General features: G+C 39.9%; 1 protein-coding gene across 1 annotated transcript in view; it reads left to right on the top strand.

The window, feature by feature from the left end:
- The first annotated feature begins 1,504 nt into the window (after positions 1-1,504).
- Positions 1,505-27,155, top strand: part of sbm (sobremesa) — a 129,920-nt gene continuing 104,269 nt past the window's right edge. Inside the window, exon 1 of the mRNA XM_065225678.1 lies at positions 1,505-1,610. Coding sequence (XP_065081750.1) covers positions 1,571-1,610 — 40 coding nt within the window. The 5' untranslated portion in view covers positions 1,505-1,570. The remainder of the gene's footprint in view (positions 1,611-27,155) is intronic.

Genomic DNA, 27,155 nt, shown 5'->3' with positions numbered 1-27,155 from the left:
AAATCAATTAACGTACCCCATTCTAGTCGAAATTCTAGTCCTACACAATGTTTGTTTTGATTCACTATGAAAGTTTGACAGATAAAATGAGGGGTTCGTGAATTTTCCCATGTTTCAAGGGGTGCATCGATTAGATTGGGACCGAAGATAGTACCAGAGCTGAGACAAAAAGTTGAGCTCGTTTCTTCGGGACCTTCTAGTCTTAGAGTTACCTCTATGGTTATGGTGCCTTGTAGTCCGTTCATATTTAGGCTGTGTACCATTTGGAAATTTTTCACTTAAATTTAACACTTTGAAAATAAATTAAGATGTTCGAAAATCCCTCTGTTGTTGATCGGCCGATTTTCGAAATTTTTTTTTGCCGTTATCAAATGCTACGCCTGATATATTAGTTTCATATCAGGCATAACATTTGATAACGGCACAAAAGCATTTGTAAACAAACTTTCTAAAGCACTTTATACGCGAACCAAAGTACGCCCACGCAAACCAATACCACTTTCGGAAAGGTGATAGTTGCCCCTATCCGATGATGTTGTTGGTTTCCGTGGGCGTACTTTGGTTCGCGTGTAAAGAGCCTTAGAAAGTGATCCTATGATCTTTTGTGCCGTTATCAAATGTTATGCCTGATATAATTCATTGAAAAGTCTTCCGACGACCACATTACAGAATCTGACACACTAAGGTTGGTTGGTTGGTTGTCTTTATTAAGGAGATTTTCAGCCAGGTGGTGATTTATTACAGATTAGTCGTGATTTATTACAGATTCTGTATATCTGTTATTCAAAACTGGTCTGAAATCCTCCGGTAGGATGCTGCCATTCCTTTGTGCTCTTTAAAAGTACTTTCCAATAATTATAAAAAAATGCTATTTACATACAATTCTATTTCCTACACAGCAAAAAAAGTTGTTGAATATTACATCGAAACTGCTGCAACCAGGTCAATCCATCGGTTGTGTAATATCACATTGTACGATGTACATCGATTTTGCGAACAAAATTACATCCATTGATGTAATATTGTATCTGCTTTTTGCTATTACATCATTATTTCATACATCAGCTTGAATTACGTTGATCAATATTACATTTTTTTTTGCTGTGTACCGTTATGTCTACTATACCATGTTGTAAATATCGATGATAATACATTTATGGCAGATTTATTACGATAAAATTCCGCAACAAATTGCGCATCAGAAGTGCAGGAGTCGGCACACATTTCAACAATTATAAAAACGATTCTCGGATGGCACCTACCAGGCGATATACATACATCACCAATTAAGACGGAAAGATGACTCGTGCTCGAAGTATGGTGCAAGCAAACCGAGCGCTGGGCACGCTGCTTGGGCCGGTCGTGGTGGGCCGCGGTGGCGATTCGACGACGGCGATGGTTATTGCGGCGGCGACTGCGAAGGAACACTTGAAGGACCGTGCACCCTAATAGCGTCGTTCTCTCGCTCCCATATTGGAAAACCTATATATTCCATCGCTGAGCCGAACGTGGTGTTCAGTGTTTCAAGTGACATGAGAGAAAAGACACCGAAAGTGATCGATCACGAGACATGTTTCAGCATGCTTATCAAGGAAATTACATCGAAAATGGTGAGTACCAGTGATCAATTATCGACCATTTAGTGCATTTCACACCGAACGTGTCACGAAAAGTGCGAACTACGCCGCCCAAAGGCGGTTTTCCGCGAGGTGATGCAATCTGTGCTAGGTGGACGAATTACTACACCCATTGAAAAGTGATGATGCTATCTCACCCGCGTCGAACCAAGGGAGGAAAACGTTGGCTCACGTGTTCACGGAGTTTTATCGCGTGAGAAAAACACGAAATTTCACCACTCACGGCTCGCGTTCGACCGTACGCCGCCTTCTGTGATGATGACGAGGACGGCGATGATGCCAGACGCTCGCTGAAGGGTTGCTGTGTGTCGCCAATTTTGGTGTACAATTCGTGGGCCGTTTCCCCATGTATTGCTTTGGCCGGTATGTGTGAGAGTAGATCCGGTAGCACCGGAAGAAAATGTGAAACTCCCGCCGGTGTAAAAATAGTAACCATGTGTGATTAATTTTAATAAATTATGGACTGGACGATTGTAGCTGGTGCTGGAGGGACAGAAACGTTTTTTTTTTATGGTTATAGAAGAAGTGGAAATGGGTAATTTAATTTAGTTTGGGTGTTGCAAATACGTGCTGGTGAATAAGTTACAAGGGTATATGATTCCGGGGCGCATCAAGGGGCAAATGTTTTGGGTAAACAGGGATGGATCTACCTATGATGGGTGGTATGAAAATGTGAAATGAAATCTTGTTATTGTGTGAGCGAGTGACTGGTGACTGGTTTGAACCGGCTCGGATCGGGTGTGAAGATGGTGAGATTTTCACTGGGATGCCTACAGAGACAAACATTTTCGTGAATACTTTTTTTTTTGCGTTCTAATAGCAGGTGGGTGCTATTTTTGTCTGAATAACAATATTGAATTTACAGGCAGTGTAACTTGATTTCGCTGCTAGAAAATAAACATAACTCGATTATTAATCGGTTTGTTGGCTCTAAGATTTTCGTTGTAAAGTCAATATCGTATGGTTTTGGAATTTTTAAACTTGTTAGTTGCATTGAATTATAATTATTTGACTCTTTTTTTTTGAACTTCATCGACTGTCTTCTTATCAGACATACCTGTTTCAATGCTTCTTCAGTACGGATTTGTTTTGACACGCAATAAATCGAAATCGAACGCGCAAAAAGATTTTTGTAAATTTTGATACTTTCTCAAGGAGTGTTTTAAGGCAGTTTCCACTATTTTTTTATTTACATATATAAGTTAGGAGCGGCGGGTTCCATTCGGGTTGGAAATGTTCTCACACAATGTTCAAATGCATTCATTGGTTGGCATGGAAAGCTCTCAATTAATAACCGTGGAATTGTTTCATATAACACTAAATTGAGAGCTGTCGAAAGCTCGTATAAGAGTGTCAAAGCAAAGTCAAGCAGAGCGAGATATGCAAGTTGTAAGTTAGTATTTTTTTTTGCAAAAATCTACTCGGTCAACTACAGGCTTGCTCTAAAGTTTCGTATTAACGGGACAAATGTCGTAATGCAGAAAAAAATGTGGGTTAAACATTTTTATTAAAGTATTTTTTTTCGCATGATTTTCCGGATTTTTTTTTTGTAATTTACTTTGTTTGATCATGCTGAATGATCGAATGAACTTCACAGGGCCGAATTTTCTCGTTCATTATACAAAACAATAAATCTCAAAACTATAGTCACGAAGCTCGATATGAAAATCATCTTATCCCCGCTATTCAACAAGTTTTTTCCAGCAGAACGGGATTCACTTCCAGTGGTTTCACAAACATGGCAATCTCGTCAAAGGGAGGCATAGCGCTTCCATTGGAGAAATCGACGCAAATCATGGTCTTCACTTATACGCTCATCACGAAATGTTTGCTTCCAAGGCCAAAGTCTGCAACGAAAGGATCCAGCGAGAAAACTGTAATTAACGAACAAAGCACACCAAACAATAGCTGCTATCGAGTATAGAGTTCTCCAGATGCACAAAAGTGTGCGTGAGACCGCGCGCTACCTTTTTAAGTAGTTGTGATATCGCGATACCTTTTTGTTTCTTCTTCTTCTTTATTTTTATGTATGGATGTTGGATTTTAGTGTTCGTGAGATTGCGCTTGGAGATCTCTATACAGACGATCGCTTGATATACATTGAAAGGTACTGCTGGTGCTGTCGATCAGCGTTGCCAGATTCTTTTCAAGCTTATCGGTATCAAAAGTAAAAAAAAAATCGGTATTTTTCGGTATTTAATATTTAAATTAATTTTATAGTTTTGCCTTTTTCGCTAAAAAATCCAATCCAAACCAATTCAAGACGAAATATACATTTTCTTAACATTCACATCGCTTACGAGTCTTTGCAAGATCTTGAAAAGGCTTGTGAAGGATGCATACACTTTGGAAAGGGATATTTTGTATTGAAGTGTCTTGGACTTTTGGTTTTAGCTTGAAAAATCTTAGACTCATACCCCTATTTAAGACTGAACTTTCCAGGAAAGTCGGAAGAAATTACCGGAGAATGTTTGAATTGGCTGAAGGAAGCTAAAAAATCTTCCAGCGAAAGAAGCTCTTCTGGAGGAATTTTATGGAACTTATGAAAAGTCGGAAAAATATCCGGAGAACTTCATAGAAAAATAATGAAAATTCAAAGAAACTTTCGGAAAAAATCGGATGACATATTCAGAGGAGCCAAAAAGGTTTCGGAAATCGAGAGAAAATTCCAGGGGTGGTCATTTCCATGGAAATCTAGAATAAGCTTGGAAAATCCTTCCAATAGAAGTCGGAACAAACCTCCGGAAGAAGCTTATGGAGAAACCGAAGACGAAATAACCTTCCGGTAAAAATGTGATGATACTTCCGATTGAAGTTTAAATGGATTTTCTGGAAAAGATGGAAGAAACTTCCTGGAGACGCTGGAAACAAATTTCTTGAGGCAGTTTTACAGGAACTTCTGAAAAAAAAAGTCGAAAGCTTCTTCTGGCGAAAGCTATAAGATGAGTCTAAAAAACTTCAAAGATAAGTTTGGATAAAAAATTCGAAATAAATTTCCGGTGAAAATTGGTAGAATCTTCAATGGAAAGATAACACAATATTCCGGGAGAACATGGAAGAACCTTTCGAGCGAAGCCAGAAGAAGCTGCCAAGGAAAACCGAAATAAATAACCGGAACGAATTTAATATTAACCTGATGGACCTTTTTGGTGACATAAAACACAAAAGGCTTTTCCGATTCCCAGGAATTACCGATATGAGCCATTAGCTGTTTCTCAATTTTTGGGTAGCCAAATACGGCGAGGAAATGGAAACACTAGTAAAAAGAGTAATTTTAGAATAACTCAACTCCTCCCCCTCCCCCCTTTTGTCACGTTTTTCTATAGCTAATGCATTCCCAACAAACAATTTGAGATGATTAAAAGCTGCATACGCAGTTGTTTTAACTGAAGCAGCATATTTTTGCCTGAATAAGTCCTTATTCAGCTTTCAATGTTAGTTGGATTGCTTGTCACACATTTGTAAATCTTCTCCCTCCCTTAGAGGGTGACGGACTTAATGGATGCTCTCTGAGACATTTTTTTAGAAGAATTATTTTTGAGCGTTTTTAAAACGATAAAGTCTCTCACAATAGTTTTATCTGACGTGTGAGCAGCAGGCAGGCATTAATAATTTGTGATTATTAAAAAATCGGCATGCATCGATATAAAATCTAAAAAATCGGTATCCTGAGGAGCCTTATCTGTATATCGGTATCAAGCTCGAAAATCGGTACAAATACCGATAAATCAGTATATCTGGCAACGCTGCTATCGATTTCGGCAGCAGCTGAGAGCGAGCTGATTTTTCCGGATTTATAGGCTTTTGTTTCACTGAACAGCAGTCAAATATGATTTGTTCGGCGAATGTCACTTAACTGAAGTTTATACAAACAAAAACCTGCCCAATTGAATAATGAAAAGAACGGGATGATCTCCAGTATATACAATTTAACTTTTTGTTTATTCTTAGTAGTTTTAAAACTGACTCAAGTCAATATAATTATTAATAGTGATTCAATGAGCAGCATGAAAGTATTGGCTGCTCTGCAACTCTCGTTGCCAATTGATCTCATAACCGAATTATTTTTGCTACAACTTTGTCTCATACGTCATTTCGGTTGGAAGAGACATTTTCTAGTTGTTATTTGTTCAAAAATTTCTATAATGCCATTTTGAAGTTTTATGCGATATTAAAAATGGCCGAATGTTAGCTCAAAGGGTGAATGATTGACCATAACAAAACAATTATGCAAAGTTTCATGCAAATCGAAGAAGGTCAGATAGTGGCCGTGGCCCAAGGGGTAGCACACCAATATTGGGTCAACTTTTTTCTCAGTGTACCGCTTGTGCTGGCAGTGCCGGTCATACACTGTTCCAAAACACTGTCCTATGTTCGAATGAAAGCTCAGACCATTCAAATCGAAACATCGAAATCACTTCTTCGAATGATAGCTGCAACCAAGGGGTAGATCACTCTGCACACCAATCTTGGGTAATCTTTTTTGTCAATGTGCCGCAGGTGTGCCGATTTTGCCGCTCATATAGCAAGCTGCAATAATTTGTAAAATACCCATCCTGGCAACCCGGTATTTCTGACACCTTGAATGTTTTGGTTTGAAATCGCATGCAAAAATTGGATTGAGGATGACACGAGAAGTGGCGGGTGTGCAAAATTGTTGTGTTTTGTGCCTTTCATGATGTGAAAAGCAACGGTTTATCAGCGGCCGGAAAGAGTTGGAACCGGTGGGGAACATTGTTAGAGACCGAATATAGAGGATGATGAATATGACTTCTGTAGTTTGTTTTGTGTGAATTGCAGCATTATTTGAATTAAGGGTACTAATGGGGTCTGATTATCGGCCTCTTTCTCTTGAGCCCACTCTAGAAGCTACATTGTGTATTGGGATCTATAAATGAACCAATAAGTGAACTGCTGGTCTATTCAATTAGAGGATGTTCCTAAATATAATATATTTATAACAATACAATGCCTAGGAGATTGTGCCGAAGGTAAGCCGATGGATGTGCCCAAGCTGTGCTAAATCTAATTTCGGCATAATGAGCTGAGTGACATACACCTTGGCTGCAACCGGATGACGATTGTTTTGAAATTAGCTGATTTTCCTCTCGAATACAGGATTAACAAAGTTACAAAAAGGGATAGGGGCTTCAGTAGAGATGCGTAGTGCTCTCTGCAGGATGATTGTCATATTAAAATGAAATGCATATGGTATTGGTTCAGCCCCATAACGCAAATCATTCAAAACGATGATGCAAATAATTCTGTCCAACGTCATTTCCTATCGTCGCTATCAGAAGTGCTACGAACATTGGTAAACCGTGGAAACCGAAGATTATCTATTTCGTGGTGGAGGAAATATTTTTGCATCCAAGATGAAATGGCTGTTCATGGCTATTCAGGAATTATAAATCTTATCTAAAGTATTTGCAAGTCATCTTATCCTTCAATGGATGTCCTCTGAGCGCTGTCTGTTTTACAGCCAAATATCGTCCTTTATTTGAAGGACAGTCATATGGATGCTCATCAGTTGATGACGAATTCAACCATAAGGCAAATTCGACAGCATATAGTTAAAGGGCTCGAGCAGTACAATAATCATTCGCAGTATTGCTGATGTTTTCGTTCAGTGTAGAGCAGGCTTCGATTGTTTTAAAATACGTACATATTGTGGTCAGGGCTGGCAAATGTAATTTTCAATGAAAGATCTCACGCGATATTTACAGAGATACTCCTGTCACTATCATCGGATGAGAAAACGATGATAGAGATTTTCTTCAAAATCTCATCGAATTTTTCGTCATGACAAAACGTGACAGTGTTGTGATCATCGTAATTACTAGCTCATTTATTACTTTCAAAGTTACTTGTACCGAGAAAATCGTAATAATATATTCACTCTACACACTAATCGAGTCAGCACGGTTTTACTGAGTTTTTGAATTACGGAACTGTTCGGTAAAAGTTTAAAAATCTGTGGAAAATTTAATAATGAGAAAAATTGTTCTGAACTTGTACATACTTAGTTTTGATAACCCCATTTAATGATAGAAAATAAAGTTGGTCGTTTTCATTGATTCCTTACGGATAACAGTCATTTGAATTTTTACCGACTTTTTCAGCAATTCAAAAACCCAGTAAAAAAATACTGACTCCTGTAAAAAAAATCTTAGTGTGTACCGATAACATACTGTCACATGCTTGAATTAATCTAAATCAGTTAGAAATGTAGATGTAAAAACCGCAATAGAATTATTCTCATGAGTGCTTGATCATTGGAAAATGACAAGAAAACGAATGATAGGTAGTTTCGTCTCGTGATATGAGAGGACCTGTTTTCTCATTCTCATATGACGGCGGTGATATTTACCAGCTCTGATTGTGGTATATTTGGCAACCCTGTATTTTTGACAGCTTGAATGTTTTGGTTTGCAATCGCAAGGATAACAAAAAGGAACGAACTCACCAAGTTTAGCCAATTGAACCTAAAGGCAGTATTTTCAAGCGGACTTTGGATGATGAAGCCAAGCAGATGCAACGAAGCAATGTGGTTTCCAATCGCATTTGCTTTCTCCTGCGGGGTGATATTGAGCCATATATATCATTTTGGACTCTGAGAGGTGGAATGGGCTTGGGATGAAACTTCAAAAACTTGGTAACCTTCTAGAATGGTCTGGAGTGGTCGTCCAGATTCTGGACACCGCGCCTGAAACTATCGTTTCTGGAAGCAATCTCCTTGTTCAGATCGGCTATTTCACGTTTTTTGCGCAGATCACCAGTCCTCTGAAACTGACGTCTACGAATCAATAATTGGGTGTGGGAATCAATCGCAACAAACTTACCCCTCACAGGAACTTGACGAACACACTTCTCGTCGGCCACAGATATGGCCTGGTGGAGTCCTTCCAGCGCTCGATTGATGTCCTCTACGCTGTCAAGTGGTGGATTTTGGTCGATGTTTTGGTCAACCACACGTTCAAACTGGACCCAGTTGATGTGGTGGTAGCCTTTTCGTAAGATTGGAGTAGGAGCTATGTTGACGCCGACGTCAGGCACCACCGGTTTGTGGTCGGAGCTTAAATCGATGATTGCTACCGGCTTGGATAGCCCGAAGTTCGTCAAGAAGAAGTCCAGCGTGGAAGGGTTTCCCGCCAGAGAGATGAATGTCGGTTCATCCGGAAATTGCACTGTATATACAGTCCATGCTGCGAGTGGTTACCGTTCTGGTTCCGTTGGTAGTTGTGTCATACTTCGTAACCAGCATTCAGATCGCCCCTAACAATGAATCTGGAACTCGTGCGAGTGATAGCGGTGAGGTCGTTCTTGAAATTCATTCCTAATCCGTACTGGCGAGGACAATACACGGCTATGAACTGGAAGTTTCCGGTTGGTGATTCCACCTCCAGGGTCTCGATGGTAGAAGTGCAGATGTGGGGCAGGGTGTAAAACTTGATTCCCTTCTTGATGATGACCGCAACACCACCGACCCTCTGGAGTCAGTGCAATCAGGTCGAATAATGTTGTGATCAGGCAACCAAAAGCTGTTGCTGGATTTGAGATGGGTTTCTGTTAGGAGGCCCACGTCGATATTGTGCTTGCGGAGGAAGTCAGCAAGCTCGAACTTTTTTGCTCGTACAGATAAAGCATTCCAGGTGACGATAGTTAACGTTTTAGACGCCATACTGAATGATAAACTTACCGAGCACTTGGATCTGTTCGGGCTTGTTGCGGCACTGACAAAGAGCGCTGGTCATGTCGACGAAAATCTTCATCAGCTCGTCTGCAGAAAAGAGATCGAGATTGGCGTTTTGTGCTGGTGGTTGTCTCCAGAATCCAGGGGGCATGGGGAGCTTTGTCCAGCAGAAGCACCAGACGTTTCTTGACAAGGGCCCGATTGCACCCGCGGATTTGCTTGACCGTGTTGCGTAGCACGAAGAGGCGGGAAGGCCTCCACTCTGAATGCCAATGTTTTGTCATACTTCCGTCCCGGCCCTTGTTTGTTGAATGGGTGCGATATCCTACGCAGGTGTGGAAGCTGCCTTCCTGCACATTCGATTGCCGTCAATAGATGGCAATCGATGTCCGTCGGGGATTGGTACTAGATTGCGGAACAGAGACCGGCGTTAAATAAATGAAAGAAGAAATAACTTGCGAAACTTGAAATATTGACACCTTGATAGGCACACTTTGATTGACCTTGATAGCCACGTTCGGTATAGCGCTTGGCACAACTGAATCACTCGGCACGAATTAAGGCGTGCAGAGTTGAATACCCCTAGAATAATATAGAATTTGTTTTTATAGGGAAGCGGCTCTATTATCGATAAAAGTCTTCTGTTCTCAATTTTTTCTTTGAACATTACGTCATCTGGACAGTTAGTGCAAATGGATATTTTTAGTTGCTGGTGAAACATTGTCACAAAATGCTTTCCTACGAAATTTATGTATGGGCTCAATATTAGGGATACTTAGTCCGACATCTCAATTTCGAAAACTATGTGCAGCAATAGCAAATTTCCGGATTGCTGAAGATATTTTTTACAAAATTATGTAGTCTGTAGCTACCGACAGAACCAGCACGAGCACGCTTGGCAGATGTTTTGCGTCTGCGAAAACAAAACTGAAAACCGAGCCCCCACATATTTCCGTGCCTGATTAAACAGTAACTGTTATTTTCCGAGTAACAACAGAGAGTAATGATGAAACGATAAAACCGCTAACAGTTTAGTTAGATGGTGCTAATTCTAATTGATGTATACCTACGCATGCTTCATTGACGGACATAAAAAATCCTTGACCTACAATATATCCCCAGATATTTTGGCGCATCCCAAAATAGCGAGCAAGCGACGTAAAATGTGTAAAAACATTACACAAAATAAAAGTGAAAAAAAATCCGGTTTCCTTTGCATCGGTGACTGTTTTCAATGCTATTTGGTACACGGCCATTCAATCTTACCCAGTGACTGAGTAATTTTGTATTGCTATCTAATAGATATGAGTAATATTTGCTTGAGAAATAAAGAGATACCAATACAAATTTACTTAGTCACTGGGTAAGATTGAATGGCCGTGTTGTGAAGGCTCGCACCAGCAGCCTCCGAAGTTCCTGTGAAAGTGCAGGACTTCTTGTTAGCTGAGGTCATGTGAAGGACGAAGGTTGTTACTACTTCGGGGCTGCCGTCTTGTTACGTCCTTACCGCCGAGTCCGAGTCGTATATAAAACGGCTAAGACTGCTGCTAGCTGCCACTCGATTCGATACTAAAGTCGAAATTACAAAAATCGGTGAAGCAAAGCGGCGAAATGCCTCTCGAGGAAAGCAGCGCTGCTTTCCTCTATTTCGTTTGGGAGAGCAATGCTCGGTTTTTCTCACTCTCAACCGTGCTCTCTCTCTCTCTCTTTCTCATCGCGCCCTTTCCATGATGTTATTTATGTATCGTAGCAAGAGCACTGGAAAAGCGTGAGAAGAGTTCTAACCTCAAAGCCAATATGGGAGGTTGCGTTTCTCACAAACGCTCCAACCACCCACTCCCTTCTCAATCGTCCCCATGCTCCGTGAACGACCTTGCGGTTATCTGCGGTGGTGTCTTTATTTTGTGGATAGATAAATATACTACGTATATTTGTTATCTCAAGAGCACACACGGACGAGAGGGATTTTTTCATGAATGAATGATCAATCGTGTTTGTTTTGGGTGATCCAGCAAAAATAAATACCTGGGTCGGAAATAAATAAGAAAGGTTAATAGGTATTTTTCTCTCATTTTTAATTTTCGGTTTACGATGACCGGAAGCTGTGTCAGCTGAATAAGCATTGGCTTTCGCTGCCGATGCGATGATCAATCAGGGCGACACATAGTTGATTCTAAAGATAGAAGTGCACCGTTAAAAGCGAACGTGTTGGAAATTACAATGTATCAATCTTTGTGCTTTTCAGCAAAGGTAGAGTAAAAACATTAGGCGATCGCTACGTTAAAGACTTTTAACTGAAATGTCTGTTAGTTTGGTTCTTTAAATTTGAAAAATATATCGTATAACTTGGATTGCCAAGCGCTGTACCGAACGTGCCTAACAAGGTCAATCAAAGTATGCCCATTAAGGTGTCAATCCATGAGTTTGGCAACCCCGAAAGTTATGATTTTTATGATTGTGTTTACATTCTCAATTTCTCTTATGGATCATGGCAAGCATCATCTGAAAAAGTTTTGTTTTATGAGCATAGCATAGCATCAATCAGGTTACACAATGTCATAGGTGGTACGCGCTCCAAACTGTTGTTAAGAAGGAGACTCACCTTCATCCGTTGCTGTTAGATAGTAATTTGTGATTAAATACAACCTCTTAGATAAAGGATGTGTCTCCCTCCAACAGACCAGAGCTGTCCTGGCCACGTCCTTGCATCTGGTGGGGAAAGGGGAGGAATGTTAGTCCGACACTTACTTAAGAGAGATGCAGAGAACTCTACGACCCCTCATAAGTGTCACGGGAAGGGTGCGCCAGCGTTGCTGTAAATCGTTATATCAAGCATTGAATAAATAGAAGCTGTAAGTAGTTTATCTGTCCGTTGTTGCTGCCCATTACCTAAACATATTATTCAAAGCAGTCTTCAGATTTTGGAATTAAGAAACGTTATCGGCTCAGTCCTGTTGCTCCTTTGCGCCTGAAAATGTTTGTTGATCCTAAAATTATGCACAATTCATTCTGATCGATAGGAGGTTCTCATGTGTAAAAGGTTATTAATAGTACCTATGTGGAATCGTAGATTAGAATGAAAGTTCGCCCTTGGCCTTACTCTCACTGTCTGGCAGTGACATTATGGATAAAATCTGCCTGCAATCATTTCTTATGAATGCAAGAAGCTTGAACCCGGGATTTAGAAGGCGGCAGCTCTACCGCAGCTACAATAGCCCATTTCAAGAATGCAAGCATTCCGAAGCTATTTTCACACATGATAAGCCCCGCTCCAATACATTATCGATGCAAATATACACCATTGATAATGTACTAAAACTTTCAATCAAGCAGTACTGCAATACTTGATTGACGCGTAATTAGTAAGTTTTGAAATGATCGTCTTGAATTAGATGGATATTTGCTATCGAGGACAGAGGAACGAAAAGGTAAATAAACTTAGCTGAGCGTAACTACGCGTAGGTTAGAACAGTCGGCACCACATGCAACGGACAAGAATTTGAAAATGTTCACTTAATGCACTTTTCAACATCACTTCTGTACTTTCAAATTAACACTTTTTAAAAATGAAATTGTAAATTTATAACATTTTCACTAGAACCAAAACGACGCAGCAAAATAAAAACACGTCATTTTCGCAGCGCGGCCTACTAGTTTTCTCTGAAAAAGTTTTGTTTTATGAGCACGACGATATTTTTTTCGATCCTTATGGCAATTAAATGTATGTAATACCCCGTTCACATTACAGTGTATATCACGTGATATACGCTGTCTTGCAATGAGCACTCATGCATCTAGTTTTCACTGGAAATCCTATGTATGAGTGCTCATTGCAAGACAGCCTATATTACGTGATATAGGCTGTAATGTGAACGGGGTATAAAGCACTTCTTTAGTACATTATCTATTTAGTATTTAGAATATGTACTGCAAAACATCTAGAAAAAATACATAGTGATTAACATAGTGGGTTTAGGTAGTGTTAATAAAAATAAATGTTTCACCCCATTACAGATTTTCAGAATCATTTAGTGGAACAGAGCAAGTCTTTACTAGAAGAAAGACTTGGTCTTTTGCAGCATAATTTCCATCAGTTATTCCTCTTATTTTAATCACTCAACAATATTGCAAATTAATTTTTCGTCACTACCCCAATGTGCATGACCCTTAAAATAAAATATTCAAGATGCGGGACTTAACTACATTACGATGTGAGAACCGAATCTCAACTAAAAACTTTCCGGGTTTTGATTTAGTACCGTGAAATTCTGCTCAGAATTCACGAGTGCTGTTTTAAAAAGATCAGTGTAACATTTCCGTCATATTGAGAAAAACTAAGTTGATGTTCGCCAGATTATTTTTTTAATCTGCTTTTTAACACCTTACTCTACGTCTAACAAAACTATTTTTGCCGTAGTCAGTGAATAATAATGATGAGCATTCAGTAGGAATGGTAACATCAAAGGGGTATTCAACTCTGTACACCTTAATCTGTGCCAAGAGTTTTGGCAGTTCCGAAAGCTGTACCAACCGTTGTGCCGATCATTCCTAAGTAGACCGAAGTGTATCAATCAAGGTTTCAATATCCCATGAGTTTGGCAACCCTGAAGTTAGACTTTTGTGATTGTGTTTACATTATCAATTTATCTAATTCATAACCATGGTTCATGGCAAATAGTAAGCTTCATTCTCATTAGAATGAGAATAAATTAGGCAGTGGAAGAGGAATAAAGTCTGGAGCATGCAAAAATTGGTCAACTTCAACTGTATTCCTGTTAAAAATGCATAAAAAAACCTGAAATGCTGCATTTGGAAGTTGAGTGTATATACAATGGTTGCTATTGGCGTTGACGGCACCGTCGAAAAATTTGCTCTTCCAGCAGTTTCTTATGGGCATTTTCGGTGGAGTGAATGGATAGTACAAAGTCAGCCATGTTTCACGCACAGTCTGACGTTTACTTATGGATTTTCTCATAGGAGGAAAGAGCTACAGAGTCGCCGTCATCGCCAATGATGAGTTTTTACCGTTTTCAAAATGACGTCCAAGCAAGAGGAGCAGCGTGTCAAAATTTTGCTCCCGCAGCAAGAGAATCCGACGTTCTCACACGCCAAGTTGGCAAAATTGTTGGATGTGGCCAAATCGACCGTGACAAACGTTTTAAAAGTGATCGGGGAGCGTCTATCGACCGCCAGGAAGCCTGGAAGCTGTGGCAATCGTAATCCGGACGTGGCAGTGACGACGAAGAAGGTGGCGGTGAAATATAAGCGGAATCCTAACCTCTTCATCCGGGACGTCGCTGGCAAGCTCAATGTCTCCCATACTACTGTGCAGCAGGCCAAGAAACGAGCCGGGTTGTCGACGTTTAAGAAGGTGAAGGTTTTTTTTTTTCTTTATTATAGAGATTTTTAGCCATAGGCTAGTTCATCTCTTAGGCTCTGAACCATTTGGTGGATTATTTTAACTTTTGGTTAAAATTTGACAGATGAAAAGTTATCGATTAACCCTGCTATCCGAGCATGGTTATTTCTGACAGACAAGAAGTTAAATGTTGACAACCGTGGCTGAGTTCTTCTCGAAAATCGGTCGATCGACAGCACAGGGATTTTCGAACATCAAGAATAACTTTCGAAATGTCACTTTTAACCACGAGTTAAATTTAACTCAGCAAATGGTTCACAGCCTTAGAAGGTGAAGGTGGCGATCCGAGATTTCAAACAAAACACCTCGGCAAAGCAGCGGTCCCGAAAGCTGTATACGAATCTGCTCACAAAGTTCGACAGTGTCGTCATGGACGAGGAAACTTATGTGAAGGCGGATTTCAAGCAGCTTCCGGGTTCCCGAAAAAATATCTCGTCTGGCTGGCCATATGCACGTGTGGTCTAAGAAGCGGCATTTTCATTACTACGGGGACCATAAATCAAGAGATCTACGTCCAGGAGTGCCTGAAAAAGCGGCTGCTACCATTCCTAAAGCAACATGATAGACCTGTGCTGTTCTGGCCGGACTTGGCGAGCTGCCACTATGGGAAAAAGGCAATCGAGTGGTACGATGCGAACAACGTGGTTGTGGTACCCAAAGACCGCAACACTCCCAACAGCCCAGAACTCCGCCCTATCGACCGGTATTGTGGGGGAGCTTGGGATTAAACCCATGGTAGTCTGTTCATTAAGCAAAAATGACGACAACAGCGAATTTGGAACCTACCAGTTGTCTAGGATATAACACTTTTGCCCGGTACCTCCACTGGATCTTCATGTCCGCTATCTGTCACTTTGTCGTAATGCTTCCTTTAACGAAAACAAATTTTCTTGCATTGCCATGGTCATCTGGGAGGAGTTTCGCGTCTAGTGCTTTCCCCAGGAACCGTTCACGGCCACCAGCTACCGCCCGTCCAGTCTTGGGCGTATCCAGCGAGGCATCCTTCAGATTGTTCGAAATCTCCGACACCGGCGACAGACCAGCAGCCGAGCACTTTTGCAAGCGGAAAACTTGCTGGTTCACGGCAACGTTGACCACCGAATCACTACCAAAACTCGTGACGGACACATTATCAGCACTTTCCCGGGCTAATTCGTCAACCGGACCGGGTTCAAACTTGCCCACGGTGTCGATAGAACTACACGCCAAAAGTATGCTATTCGAACTCAGAGCAGCGGGCATCCGGGAGGCAATCCACTATAGCACAGTTTCATAAACACTTAAAACTCAATTACAACACATACAAATGATGTTTAATGTAAAAATTTCCAAATCCGCGGAAGAAAAACACGCAGGAAAAATAAGCACGTCAGATTTCAAGCGCAACTTACTGCGATCGTCTTTTCGGTTGTCCTGATTTTTATAAATTATCGGCTACTGATGGTGTAGGGTCGGGTGGGCCAAGAGTGGCATCCCGTATAATTTTGAAAATAAACATGTTTTCAATGCTAATTCACCTATAAAACTATGAATGGTGTTCCTATGCAGCATTATAGAAAGTTCGGTCCAAAATGAAGTATTACAAAAATTACAAAAAATCATTTTGTGCTGATGTGTCAAAAATCGAAATTACTGATAGTAATTAGACATCATAAAATAAAGATTTTGGAATTTTCAAATATTGTTGTCTAAAATTCCTGCATGGAGGCATCACTAATAATGAATAATTAAAACACCAATAACAAAAAATATAAAAATATTCCCTATAATTGGTCAAAAATTATTTTCTTAATAATGAACCTCACACGGGGCAAGAGTGCCACCCCTATATTTATGAATAAAATTATAGAAAAATGTAAAAGAAATTGGTTTATTGCCCATTTAAGTCTTCGGTAAGCTTGTTTTCACCAATTTTGACAAAACCAGCTACATAAAATATCAACAACAATAGTTTTCATTTGATTTCATTGGTAAACGTCGTTCATTTGTTATGTATTGAATAATATTGTAAAATTCAATTGTTAAATTGGGTAAACAATAACAGATGTTGCCAGCATGATTAATAATCCAAAGGGTATTTTTTAAACAAGCATTAATCGATTTCACTCAATTTGAGACGCATGGCCCTTTTGCCCCATAGGAATTGGCACTCTTGCACCAGCAAGTTTGTGGCCTTTTCAAAAAAAAAAAAGATTTGAGATGACATCTTGAAAAAATCGCAAACAACTTTTTACGGTGTAGAAACTCCTATAAATATCCACTATTTGGTATAATCATAGAGGTAACTCTAAGACCAGAAGGTCCGGAAGAAATGTGCTCAACTTTTTGGCTCAGCTCTGGTACTCTCTTCGGTCCCAAGCTAATCGATGCACCCCTCGAAACACAGAAAAATCCTCGAACCCCTCTTTTTATCTGTCAAACTTTCATAGCGCATCAAAACAAACATAGTGTAGTACTAGAATTTCAACTAGAATGGGGTACGTTAATCAATTTGCTTGGGACCAATAGGCTAGTCAAGTAGTGAGCCAATTTAAAATCGTTAGTTTTCACCGGTTGGTACAATTGCTAAGGTGGCACTCTTGCCCCACTCAACCCTACTGTTTCGGACAGGTATTGGGATATGTGCTGGTGGGGAATCCAATTCGGTTTTACGGAATCTGTGGTGGATCTTGACCGAAAATTCGTAGTTGTGGTTATACGAATCCAAAAATTGGATTGAGTAAATAATAGTGATTTGAGACATGCGCTGCACAGGCGCAGAAATAGAACAGTGTTACCAGTAACTTCAAAGATCTTGACGATTTCTAACCATGGATGCCAAACAGTGACAATGAGTGTGTCCAACTGTGTTTTTGGCACACTGTGCGGAGTGACCAACCTCTTGATTTGATTACGTTAAAAAAAGTTATCATTGAACATTTACGTTTAGCGGCGCCGGTGGTGTAGTGACAAGCATGACTGCCTCTCGCTCCAGAGGATCTGGGTTAAATCTCAGTCGGCACCGTCGGGATTTTCTGAGGCATAACATCTCTGATCACGCTTTCCTTCGTAAGGGAAAGTAAAGCCGTAGATCACCTTTTCGTGGTACATTACGGGATGTAAGATCTACCACCGATTCCTAGTCCTGACTACTTCAAACTAGGGGAACAGGATCGTTCAGTAAGCAAAGGAACACATCTTAGTCCTTGTTACTTTTTATGCCTTGGTGATAGTGACAAGACTCGGCTTTTTCCACCGAGGATGATCTTGAAACAAGGAAAAAATTAGTTAGTTAGTCTTCATCTACGTGATTCCTATCTTCTATTAGTTGTTCCCTAGTTTGAAGTGGTTAAGACTAGGGTTTTGATGTATGGTCATTACCGGTGTCATTGTTTGGAGGGTGTTTCAACACTCCGAAGGGTATAAAGAACGGGACCTTTCAATTAGAGTCGCATCCTTGCCATAAATGCAAGAATGACAACTGTAAAAAAATCGTATACTTTATCATTTCTCAATAGTTATGGAGTAATACGACATGCAGTAAACTAAGGAAACGCGATAAACTACAATAGATCAAAATACTGGTCGCACTTATGTTAGGTTCCGGACAGAAAAAAAGCCGTTATTCCCCGGTCCAAGGGGTCGATAGGTAGGGTCCAGGTCAATCCTCTGTCAAGAAGGAGGCAACGAAAATTTCTTAAAAACAATTAAATTGTCGTTCTGATTATCTTTGCATGTACGAAAGCATTTCGTATGATCGCACGATTGAAACTAATAATTTTTGTCATCCGGTGACAAAATCATACAATGCCAATGGGAACTTTTGACGTAGGACTACGTCTGTGATTTCTATATGGGGGTACACTTTGTGAAAACCGAAAATGGAACATGAAACAAAATTGTGAAAGATTTTGAACGTTAATAACTCAGCTGCCCCTGGTCCAATTTCAACATTTTTTTTCACCAATCGATCAGAAATATGGCTACGCATTTCAATGCTTCCGAATGTTGATTTTCAACAAGAAACTATTGAAAAAGTGGTAAATGTCCAGCATTGTCCAAAAGCGTCGAATTAACTAACAAATTCACCAATTACGTACATGCATATGCTGCTTCCCCAAAACAGTCATCAGAGAATCATTCCTAGACGAAAAATGTCAATGTAGCATTACGACGAGGCTCGGTAGTTCACTGGTTACCGTTTCTGCTTACTGAGCAGAAGGTAGGGAGTTCAATCCCAGGCCTGTCCTCTTCCTTGCAATTTTTCACGTTGCTTTATTCTATCCCCACTAAATTTAAATAAAAACAAATTCTGCTTTAACCGATCCCATCACTTACCACAGTGAATCCTGATCTAAAAATAACCTACCTCACTAACACAACTATCCTTACCAAGACAGCCGTGGAGATGTAGAGGTATTCTCGGTCTCTAGTAACAACCGGACGTCGAACTAATCATCCTTCCCTCCCCAAAGGACGGTGAGGACGTGGCCGGCGCTGTGAATTGATCTATAGATTGAATTAATGTACTTGTACATTGACGATGGAAAGCTTATCCCATGCACCATCTATGTAGTTCTCTGTGCAAGTGGATTAGTTCTGATCATTCACGGAGGAGCAACTACGAAGTGCACTGTCAGATAACGTTGACTCGACGGCAAACACATTCATTGATACGTTTGTTTTTGTGGATGATAGAAGAGCATAGCAGAAATTGTGCGTAATATGAAGCCATGGTCATCACAAAAGAGGAAATCGATAAAGAGAATTGGCTTTCACCCTTCTTGCTTCTAAGCCCCTTACAGTCATCGTCATAGCATCGCACCGCTTTTGGTTCTAGGGCACTTGCTGGTTGCAATTTTTAGATCAGGATTCACTGTGATGCGATCAGTTGTAAGCAGCAGAAATTTCCTTCCCAACTCTCTTGTGGAATCTTTTAGTGGCTTTGAAAAGGGCCGGTTTTTAGATTTCGACGGAGAAATTAAGAGCGTTCACCACAAATACGAAGAGCCAGCTGAATGCCCTTTGGCATAATTGTGACACGCTTGGCGTGGATGGCGAACAGAACGACCAGATAGGCCTCGCTGGATTCCTGTAGGGCCATTAACGGCCGAGCTCTGGAAGCGCAGATCGGTCTTGAAGTCCTGGGCGATTTCTGTTGGAAAACGTCATTCGTGGCGCTGTTACCTGAAGCGTCAGGGACGCACCTGAGGTTAAGCTTCGTTAATTTTCCCTATCCGAAACGGCCCTGTCAGGGCCACCAACTAATTTCAAAAGAAATTGTTTAGGAATTCTACTAATCTAGGCATGAATGAAATTCCTGGAACCAGCAAAACGGTAGCAATCAAGCTTCTAATCCTGAAGCAACTGGGCTCTCTGAGTGCCCATTTCTCTTAGCGATGAAGGCTAGCGCTGCCTTTCCAACCACCGGGTCCACCCCTTTCCAACGTAGCCGTACAAAGGAGTATTTATGGTGATCTTATATCTTGTACTCGGCTCGAGTACAAGACACTGAAGAAGTCTGCACATTGTAGACGAAATACGCGTATCTGTCAAGGATAAGCAAATAAAGTAGTGGAATTAAATGGAATATACTAATCCTTCTCTCTCTCATTATACTATATTACATGATATAAGTCATAGTCTGTCCTAATACCCCGTTCACATTACAGCGTCTATCACGTAATATACGTTGTCTATCAATGAGCACTCATACATCTAGTTTTCACTGGAAATCCTATGTATGAGTGCTCATTGCAAGACAGCCTATATTACGTGATATAGGCTGTAATGTGAACGGGTATAAGAGTTATACTTTTTACTGTCAAGGCGGACGTTGCGAACGAAAATTAAGTCCACTCACGATCCATGTCCAGGTGCAAATCTTTCTTCATGAACTCGACGAACTTCAAGTTCCCTTCGTTCATGAGGTCCATGTTAAAATTACACAGCACAATCATGGGCATTGGCTCCAAGCAATATTTCGTCAGATTCCGCACACAAAAGTATTGCTTCTGCTTGTACGACAAATCTGTAAATAGAACAGAAAATCAAAATATAAAAATGAGATAAGGAAAATAATTAAAATATGGTTCAGATTAATACCTGGCTCAATAAAGATACACATTACCATTTATTATACAACGTAGAACGTACCAACGTACCACGTAGTCCTACGTCACCATTGCGTACAACCCCATAGGGCTGTCCCTTGTAGTTTTTTAGTCCCATACCGCTTACTCCTACGATTTTTATCTTTAAAGTTCGTCCTTTAAATATTGTAATCCTATCAGCACCAACAGCATCCACATCAGCATCACTCGCGGCAACAAGAAATATGAGCAGGATAACAACAACAATAACAGCTTTTCAGCACATCACCGCCGTCAGCAACACAAATTTGAATAGGCAAACAGAGCAGCAGTGTATCGTGTATTGTACGAATAAGGTGTAATTTTAGCGAAAAATGCGTTTTATCTACGAAACCCATTTTTACGAAACGAGCGTAAGAGAATTAACGAAAAAATATTTTCTGTGTAAGGAATCAATTAAATCGACAAATTTATTGTCTATCATTGAATGGGGTTACAAGAACTAAGCCTGTACAAGTTCGGAATAAATTTTCTCATTTTTGAATTTTCTACAGATTTTTGAATTTTCCACAGATTTTAAAGTTTTAACGAACAGTTCCGCAATTCAAAAACCCAGTAAACTTTACTGATTAGATTAGTGTGTAGTAACCAGGATATGTTTTAGATTAACCAGGAAAACCGGATCATAACCGAGTAATTAAAAAAAAACGGGGAATTTAAAAATAAAAATAAACTGGCCACCCTGTAAAAAAGGTACATCACTGGATGATCACTGAAGATTTGGATGGAAAATCTAATAGCTGTAAAGGATTTTAAAACAATTTTCCTCTGAAAGTAAAACATGATCTTATTGCTTGTTTGCGACTCCAGATAGCATTATTGTTACTAGATTCATCTCGTAGCTATTTGTATAATCTTAACTTTATTTAAATTAAGAAGGATAAGCTGAATACTACTTTGTGAATCCCAATGATTCGACAAAAATGAGTCAATATTGATGAAAAAGGACGCGAATAATCTCGGCACGTGCCTAAGCATTTCATCTTTGACTAGACACCGAGTCTCGCCAATTATACAAATTGAAGAAGCAAATGCTTTTAGTGGCAAATTCCCTAACCATCACCGAAAGCCATCCGCGGCTTTATTAGTTTTTTTTCAAGAAGAGCTTTTCCATTCAGTGAAAGACATGGAATTGGTTTAGGAGGATAGTACGTGGATAAACTCAGCGGTTGCTGTGTTGTTTATATTGTGTCTACATCATGTTTCTGTTTGGCTTGCAATTTTTTTCGGCAAATAGCTAATAATGAAAAGAAGTACATAACTAGTAGGCGCCAGCACTCGTGTGTCGTCAGGCATAAATCGACATGGTACTCTACTACCACTCACGATCGTGTCATGCATCACTAATCACATTACACTCATATGTAGCGATCGCTTTTCCGCCTGACTGATTTCGTTGACAGCAACATTCCACGAAGATTTATGCCATATTGGAAGCTATTTTTGTCGTGTGCCGTCTATGCTTCCTGCTTGTGTGGTTAGCTTCGCAATTTGCTTCTTTCTCGCATTTTCCAACGAAGTAGGTCATTTTCAAGAGGAACGGCAGATGCGGTAATCGCTTGTTCTATGGTAATGTAATCTCTCCCTGGGCAGAAGCTGCATCCTTACAAATTGTTGTTCTGTATTAGGGAAAAATGTACCTTACACTTTTTGTTTTTTGAATTTCGTTTCTGTGTCCTACTTAAATATGGATCAAGGGAACCTTATTCGCTGAATGTTATAGTTCTCGGTGTCAGCTGGCAAGTGAAAATAACGACTTCAATTGAGAGTCACTCAATTTGAATACACAGGCCGGCAATACTTCTAGGAGGCCCTTCGTTTCAATCGTGGCACATGGCCACGCCACGACTCCATTGATAAGTTTCCATTTTCGGCTCATTCTTGCCGTGAATTTAAATTGTTGCACCTAGTGCCGCTACTACTACTACTACAACTACAACTACGACTACAACTAAAGCGAAACTGATCGCCCCCTAAAATTTGGCCACCAAATTGCGCATACGCCACCACCAGGTCATAGACACCGACGTCAATGCCGGTTCTGTGTGGAAAAGAAGCATCACATGCAATGAAAACACGGTCTCACAGACATCGGGAGGAGGCACTTCCAGGGTTGCTTCGACTCACCTCGCTGTAAAAAATGTTTTTCGGAATTATGGATTCATGTGTCACACATACTTTTCCATCTCTTCTTGTAACTTAGAAATACAAAATTTCATTATAGCATCCAATAATTCCATAAATCCGAAGTGAGTCAAAGCAACCCTGTACACTTCCCAGTTTCATATTGAACTATGTACATACCAAGGGTCTCTACTTTTTTAATTACAACCTAATTGGTATAGCCGCGTCGTTAGTCATTACAAATTCATCGATCTTCTATCACCCATTTGATGGTTGCCTCATCCAGGGTTGCTTCCACTCACTTTGCTATAAAAAATACTCATCGGAATTAGATGTTATAATGATTTTTTGCACTTGAAAAATTACAAGAAGAGATTGTAAAGTATGTGTTTGACACATTAAACTTTTAAATTTCGCTTTCAGAGCGTCAAAATCAGCGATTTTATGATTCGTGAGCGTTCACTCAAAGCGAAATTGTATCCCTCTTAAAGCGAAAACGACAGATTCAATGAGTCAAACACTTACTTTACAATCTCTTCTTGTAATTTCCAAGAAACAAAATATCTTTATAACAACTAATTATTTCATAATTTAGAAAAACATGTTTTATAGCGAAGTGAGTGGAAACAACCCTGGCATCATCCCATTTTCTGTGATAGAGTCGGTAGTCTCTGGTCACGGGATTGCATACGTATACGCGCAACTTCGAAGTTGCTAATTTTGGACAATAACAACATGGGCAAAGTTACAGACATATGGACGTCGGTCGAACTCAATCGATTTTCGGAGGAGCACACTACGAAGTGTAGTCCGACGACAGCTTGGGGGTCATCCACAAATTATGTAATTGTTCATCCGCCCCCTAAAATCTTAGTAACAGTTAAATTTTTTTTCAAAAAGTCGTTGAATATTGAGTTGGGAACATTTTTTTATAAAAAAAAACATCACTTTATCATTGATGTTTGTTACTGTTTTTTTTTTTGCATAAAGCGGAAAAAATCAAATTAGTTTCTTCTAACCATTATATCTTATGTAAGAAAATGTCAATCCCCCCTCCCGATACTGTAAGGAATTCGTGGGTGACCCCTTGTCAGAAATTCGTATTCCATGAAGGTCACACTGTCTCCTTAGTGATCCGTCGGTTCGGTCGATACCAGATGGAATAAAAAGACGGGTCGATTTGCCCCCGGCTAAATGTTTTCAGTGCGGTTCAATTGACCTCTTGGGGCTCCGTTGGCTCGCCACCGTTCAATTTTTTCCCCAGTATGACGCAACTGTGTTCCAGTTCTGCGGGTTAGTTTCGACGGTGCGTGCGGTGGAGCTGATGACGCGAATCAATTACTTTGTGTGGTTCTTGTTCAATTTGAAGATTGGATTCGGTGGCCGGCACGGGAACGAATTCTTAAACGAGTCTGTCTTATTTGTAGAATATTGACCCGAATGGACTTTTTAAACATATTATCGATCCCATAGCCTAAAACCTCGATATTGTTGTAAATTCTGCAAAAGACAATAATCTTCCATCGATCTGAGTGAGAAAAGCAACACAACACGTTCTACAACGGTATATTCGTGTAAAATGAGAACTCCAAATCAACCCCACGAAGATGATTATGAATATTGATATGACAACAGAACAGGTGATAATGAATACGCACGTTTGAATTAACAAAAACAAATGCGGACTTCGAAATTTAGCGGTTGCTTTGATCAAGAGAATGTTACCTTGGCAAAATTCAAATTCATTGACGAGTGCACGGATGGATTTGAGTTCACTCACTCGACAAAAAGTGACACAACAGCGGGGCCCTGTTTACTAAAAATGAACATATGTGTTCATTTTTAGTAAACAGGGCCCCGCTGTTGTGTCACTTTTTGTCGAGTGAGTGAACTCAAATTCATCCGTGCACTCGTCAATGCAGGTAGTTGGTTTATCTTTCAAGGTTGCCATCATTTTCAGCTGCACCGATGGATTTGATTTCATGCACTGATGGAAATTTGACCGGAGAGCGGGGCAATTTTAATTAATAATGAACATTTAGACTCAAATTCATCAGTGCACTCGTACATTTGAGTGTAAAAGAAATAATTTTTATCAGTAATCGCAATTTTTTTTTTTTTAGTTGGCCTTCTTCTATTTGCATAAAACTTTGCATAATTATTTGCTATGGGTATTATCCACATTTTTGCGAAAAAGGTGCCATTTTGGATTTTGTATTTTTTTTACAATGGAGTCTTTGAAATTTTTCAATAAATTATAGCACGAAAACGTCACTTCTGATCGAAATGACGTCTGGGACAAAGTTGTTCAGAAAAGAAAAGCGTTTCTGGGAAAATGTGAACGGTATTTTTTTAAAGTGATTTGAGTTTTTTCCAATTCGTCATTTGGCGTAAAACCAACCGGTGGATACTAATGATTAAAAATTGGCTCACTACTTGACTACACGAAACGAAAATAAATTATTTTATTCACGTGTTCCACTTATACATTTTTGCCAAAACATCAGCCTTATACCTTCGATAAGACAAACCACATAGATCGTATAAAAATCCATAAACGGTATGTGTGACCATTTATACATTTCATTTGACACATGATCTTCATTAACTTTTTGCAAGGCGTCTGCTTATTAGTTTATTTATACATTTTATAAATAATCAGCAATAGAAATTTGCCAAAAGGTATAAGTGGATTTCTATCCGTGTAGCCTATTGTTCCCAAGTAAGGGGTTACTCAAAATAACTAGGATAGGCAAATTTTTGGTCAACATGAAGAATGAGCTGTCGCACGGCATGTTTTGGTGTAAAAATGCAATTGTCCTCTGCTCCAGGTTCCCCCGGGGGCATACCTGAGGTCCCGAGAGCGGCCAATGTGGTCAATGATCCACTTCAATTCTATAGAAAGCATATTCATGAAAATCCATGAAGAAAGAGCTGTCGCACGGCATGTTTTTGAGTAAAAATGCAATTGTCCCCTGCTACAGGTTCCCCCGGGGGTATTCAGTGGTTCCGAGAGCGGCCAATGTGGTCAATGATTCACTTTAAGTCTATAGAAAGAATATTCATGAAAATCCATGAAGAAAGAGCCGTCGTGTCGTACGGCACGTTTTTGAGTAAAAACGAAATTGTCCCCTGCTACAGGTTCTCTCGGGGCATCCCAGTGGTTCCGAGAGCGGCCAATATGGTCACTGATTAATTTGAAGTTTAATGAATGCCTATTCATGAAAAAGCTTGCAGAAAAAGCTGTCGCATGGCATGTATTGGTGTAAAAATGCAATTGTCCTCTGCTCCAGGTTCCCCCGGGGGCATACCGGAGGTCCCGAGAGCGGCTAATGTGGTCAATAATCCATTTAAAGTCTATCAAAAGCCTATTCATGAAAAAGCTTGCAGAAAAAGCTGTCGCACGGCATGTATTGGTGTAAAAACGCAATTGACCCCTGCTACAGGATCCCTCGGGGGTATCCCGTGATTCCAAGAGCGGCCAATGTGGTCGATGATTCATGTGAAGTTTATGGAATGCCTATTCTTGCAAAACCATGAAGAATGAGCTGTCGCACGGCATGTTTTGGTGTAAAAATTCAATTGTCCCCTGCTCCAGGTTCCCCCGGGGGTATACTGGATGTTCCGAGAATGGCCAATATGGTCGATGATGCATTTGACGGATTTCACGCCAACTCGTCTTCGGAGTTGGCAGCACCCTCTCAGAACCTTATGAAACTTTGTGGGTGTGGAGACTTAGCAATTTTAAGCAACTTTGAGTACTTATTTTTTTCAAAATTTATCTCGCCTAACATTTGATAAGGGTCAAAGTTTTTTGTCGATTTTTTTTTCAAATCGATATAGCTTAAAAATGACAAGCCCTACAAAATAGTGATGTATGGCGAACTTTTAGCAAATAATCTGAAATTTTATAAAAAAAATTAAATAAATTAAAAAATTGGTTTCTACACTCTAAAAAAATATATTTAAAAATTAAAAGTCATTTTCCCAAAAATGGTAAACCTCAGATTTGCTTGATATTTTTTCTCATGAAAGGCAATATAATTACCTTACTTTTCTTCATACATCGCAAAGTGGGCGCTTTTAAGGAAAAAAAGTTGTTCGAACAACAACTTTTTCATGTTAATTTTTTTTTAGCGTGTTTCACTCAA

Source organism: Ochlerotatus camptorhynchus, unplaced genomic scaffold, assembly GCF_037179485.1.
Source record: "Ochlerotatus camptorhynchus isolate MF236.1 unplaced genomic scaffold, CSIRO-AGI_Acam_v1.1 ptg000232l, whole genome shotgun sequence".
NCBI lineage: Eukaryota > Metazoa > Arthropoda > Insecta > Diptera > Culicidae > Ochlerotatus > Ochlerotatus camptorhynchus.
This window is presented reverse-complemented; position numbering and strand designations above follow the sequence as displayed.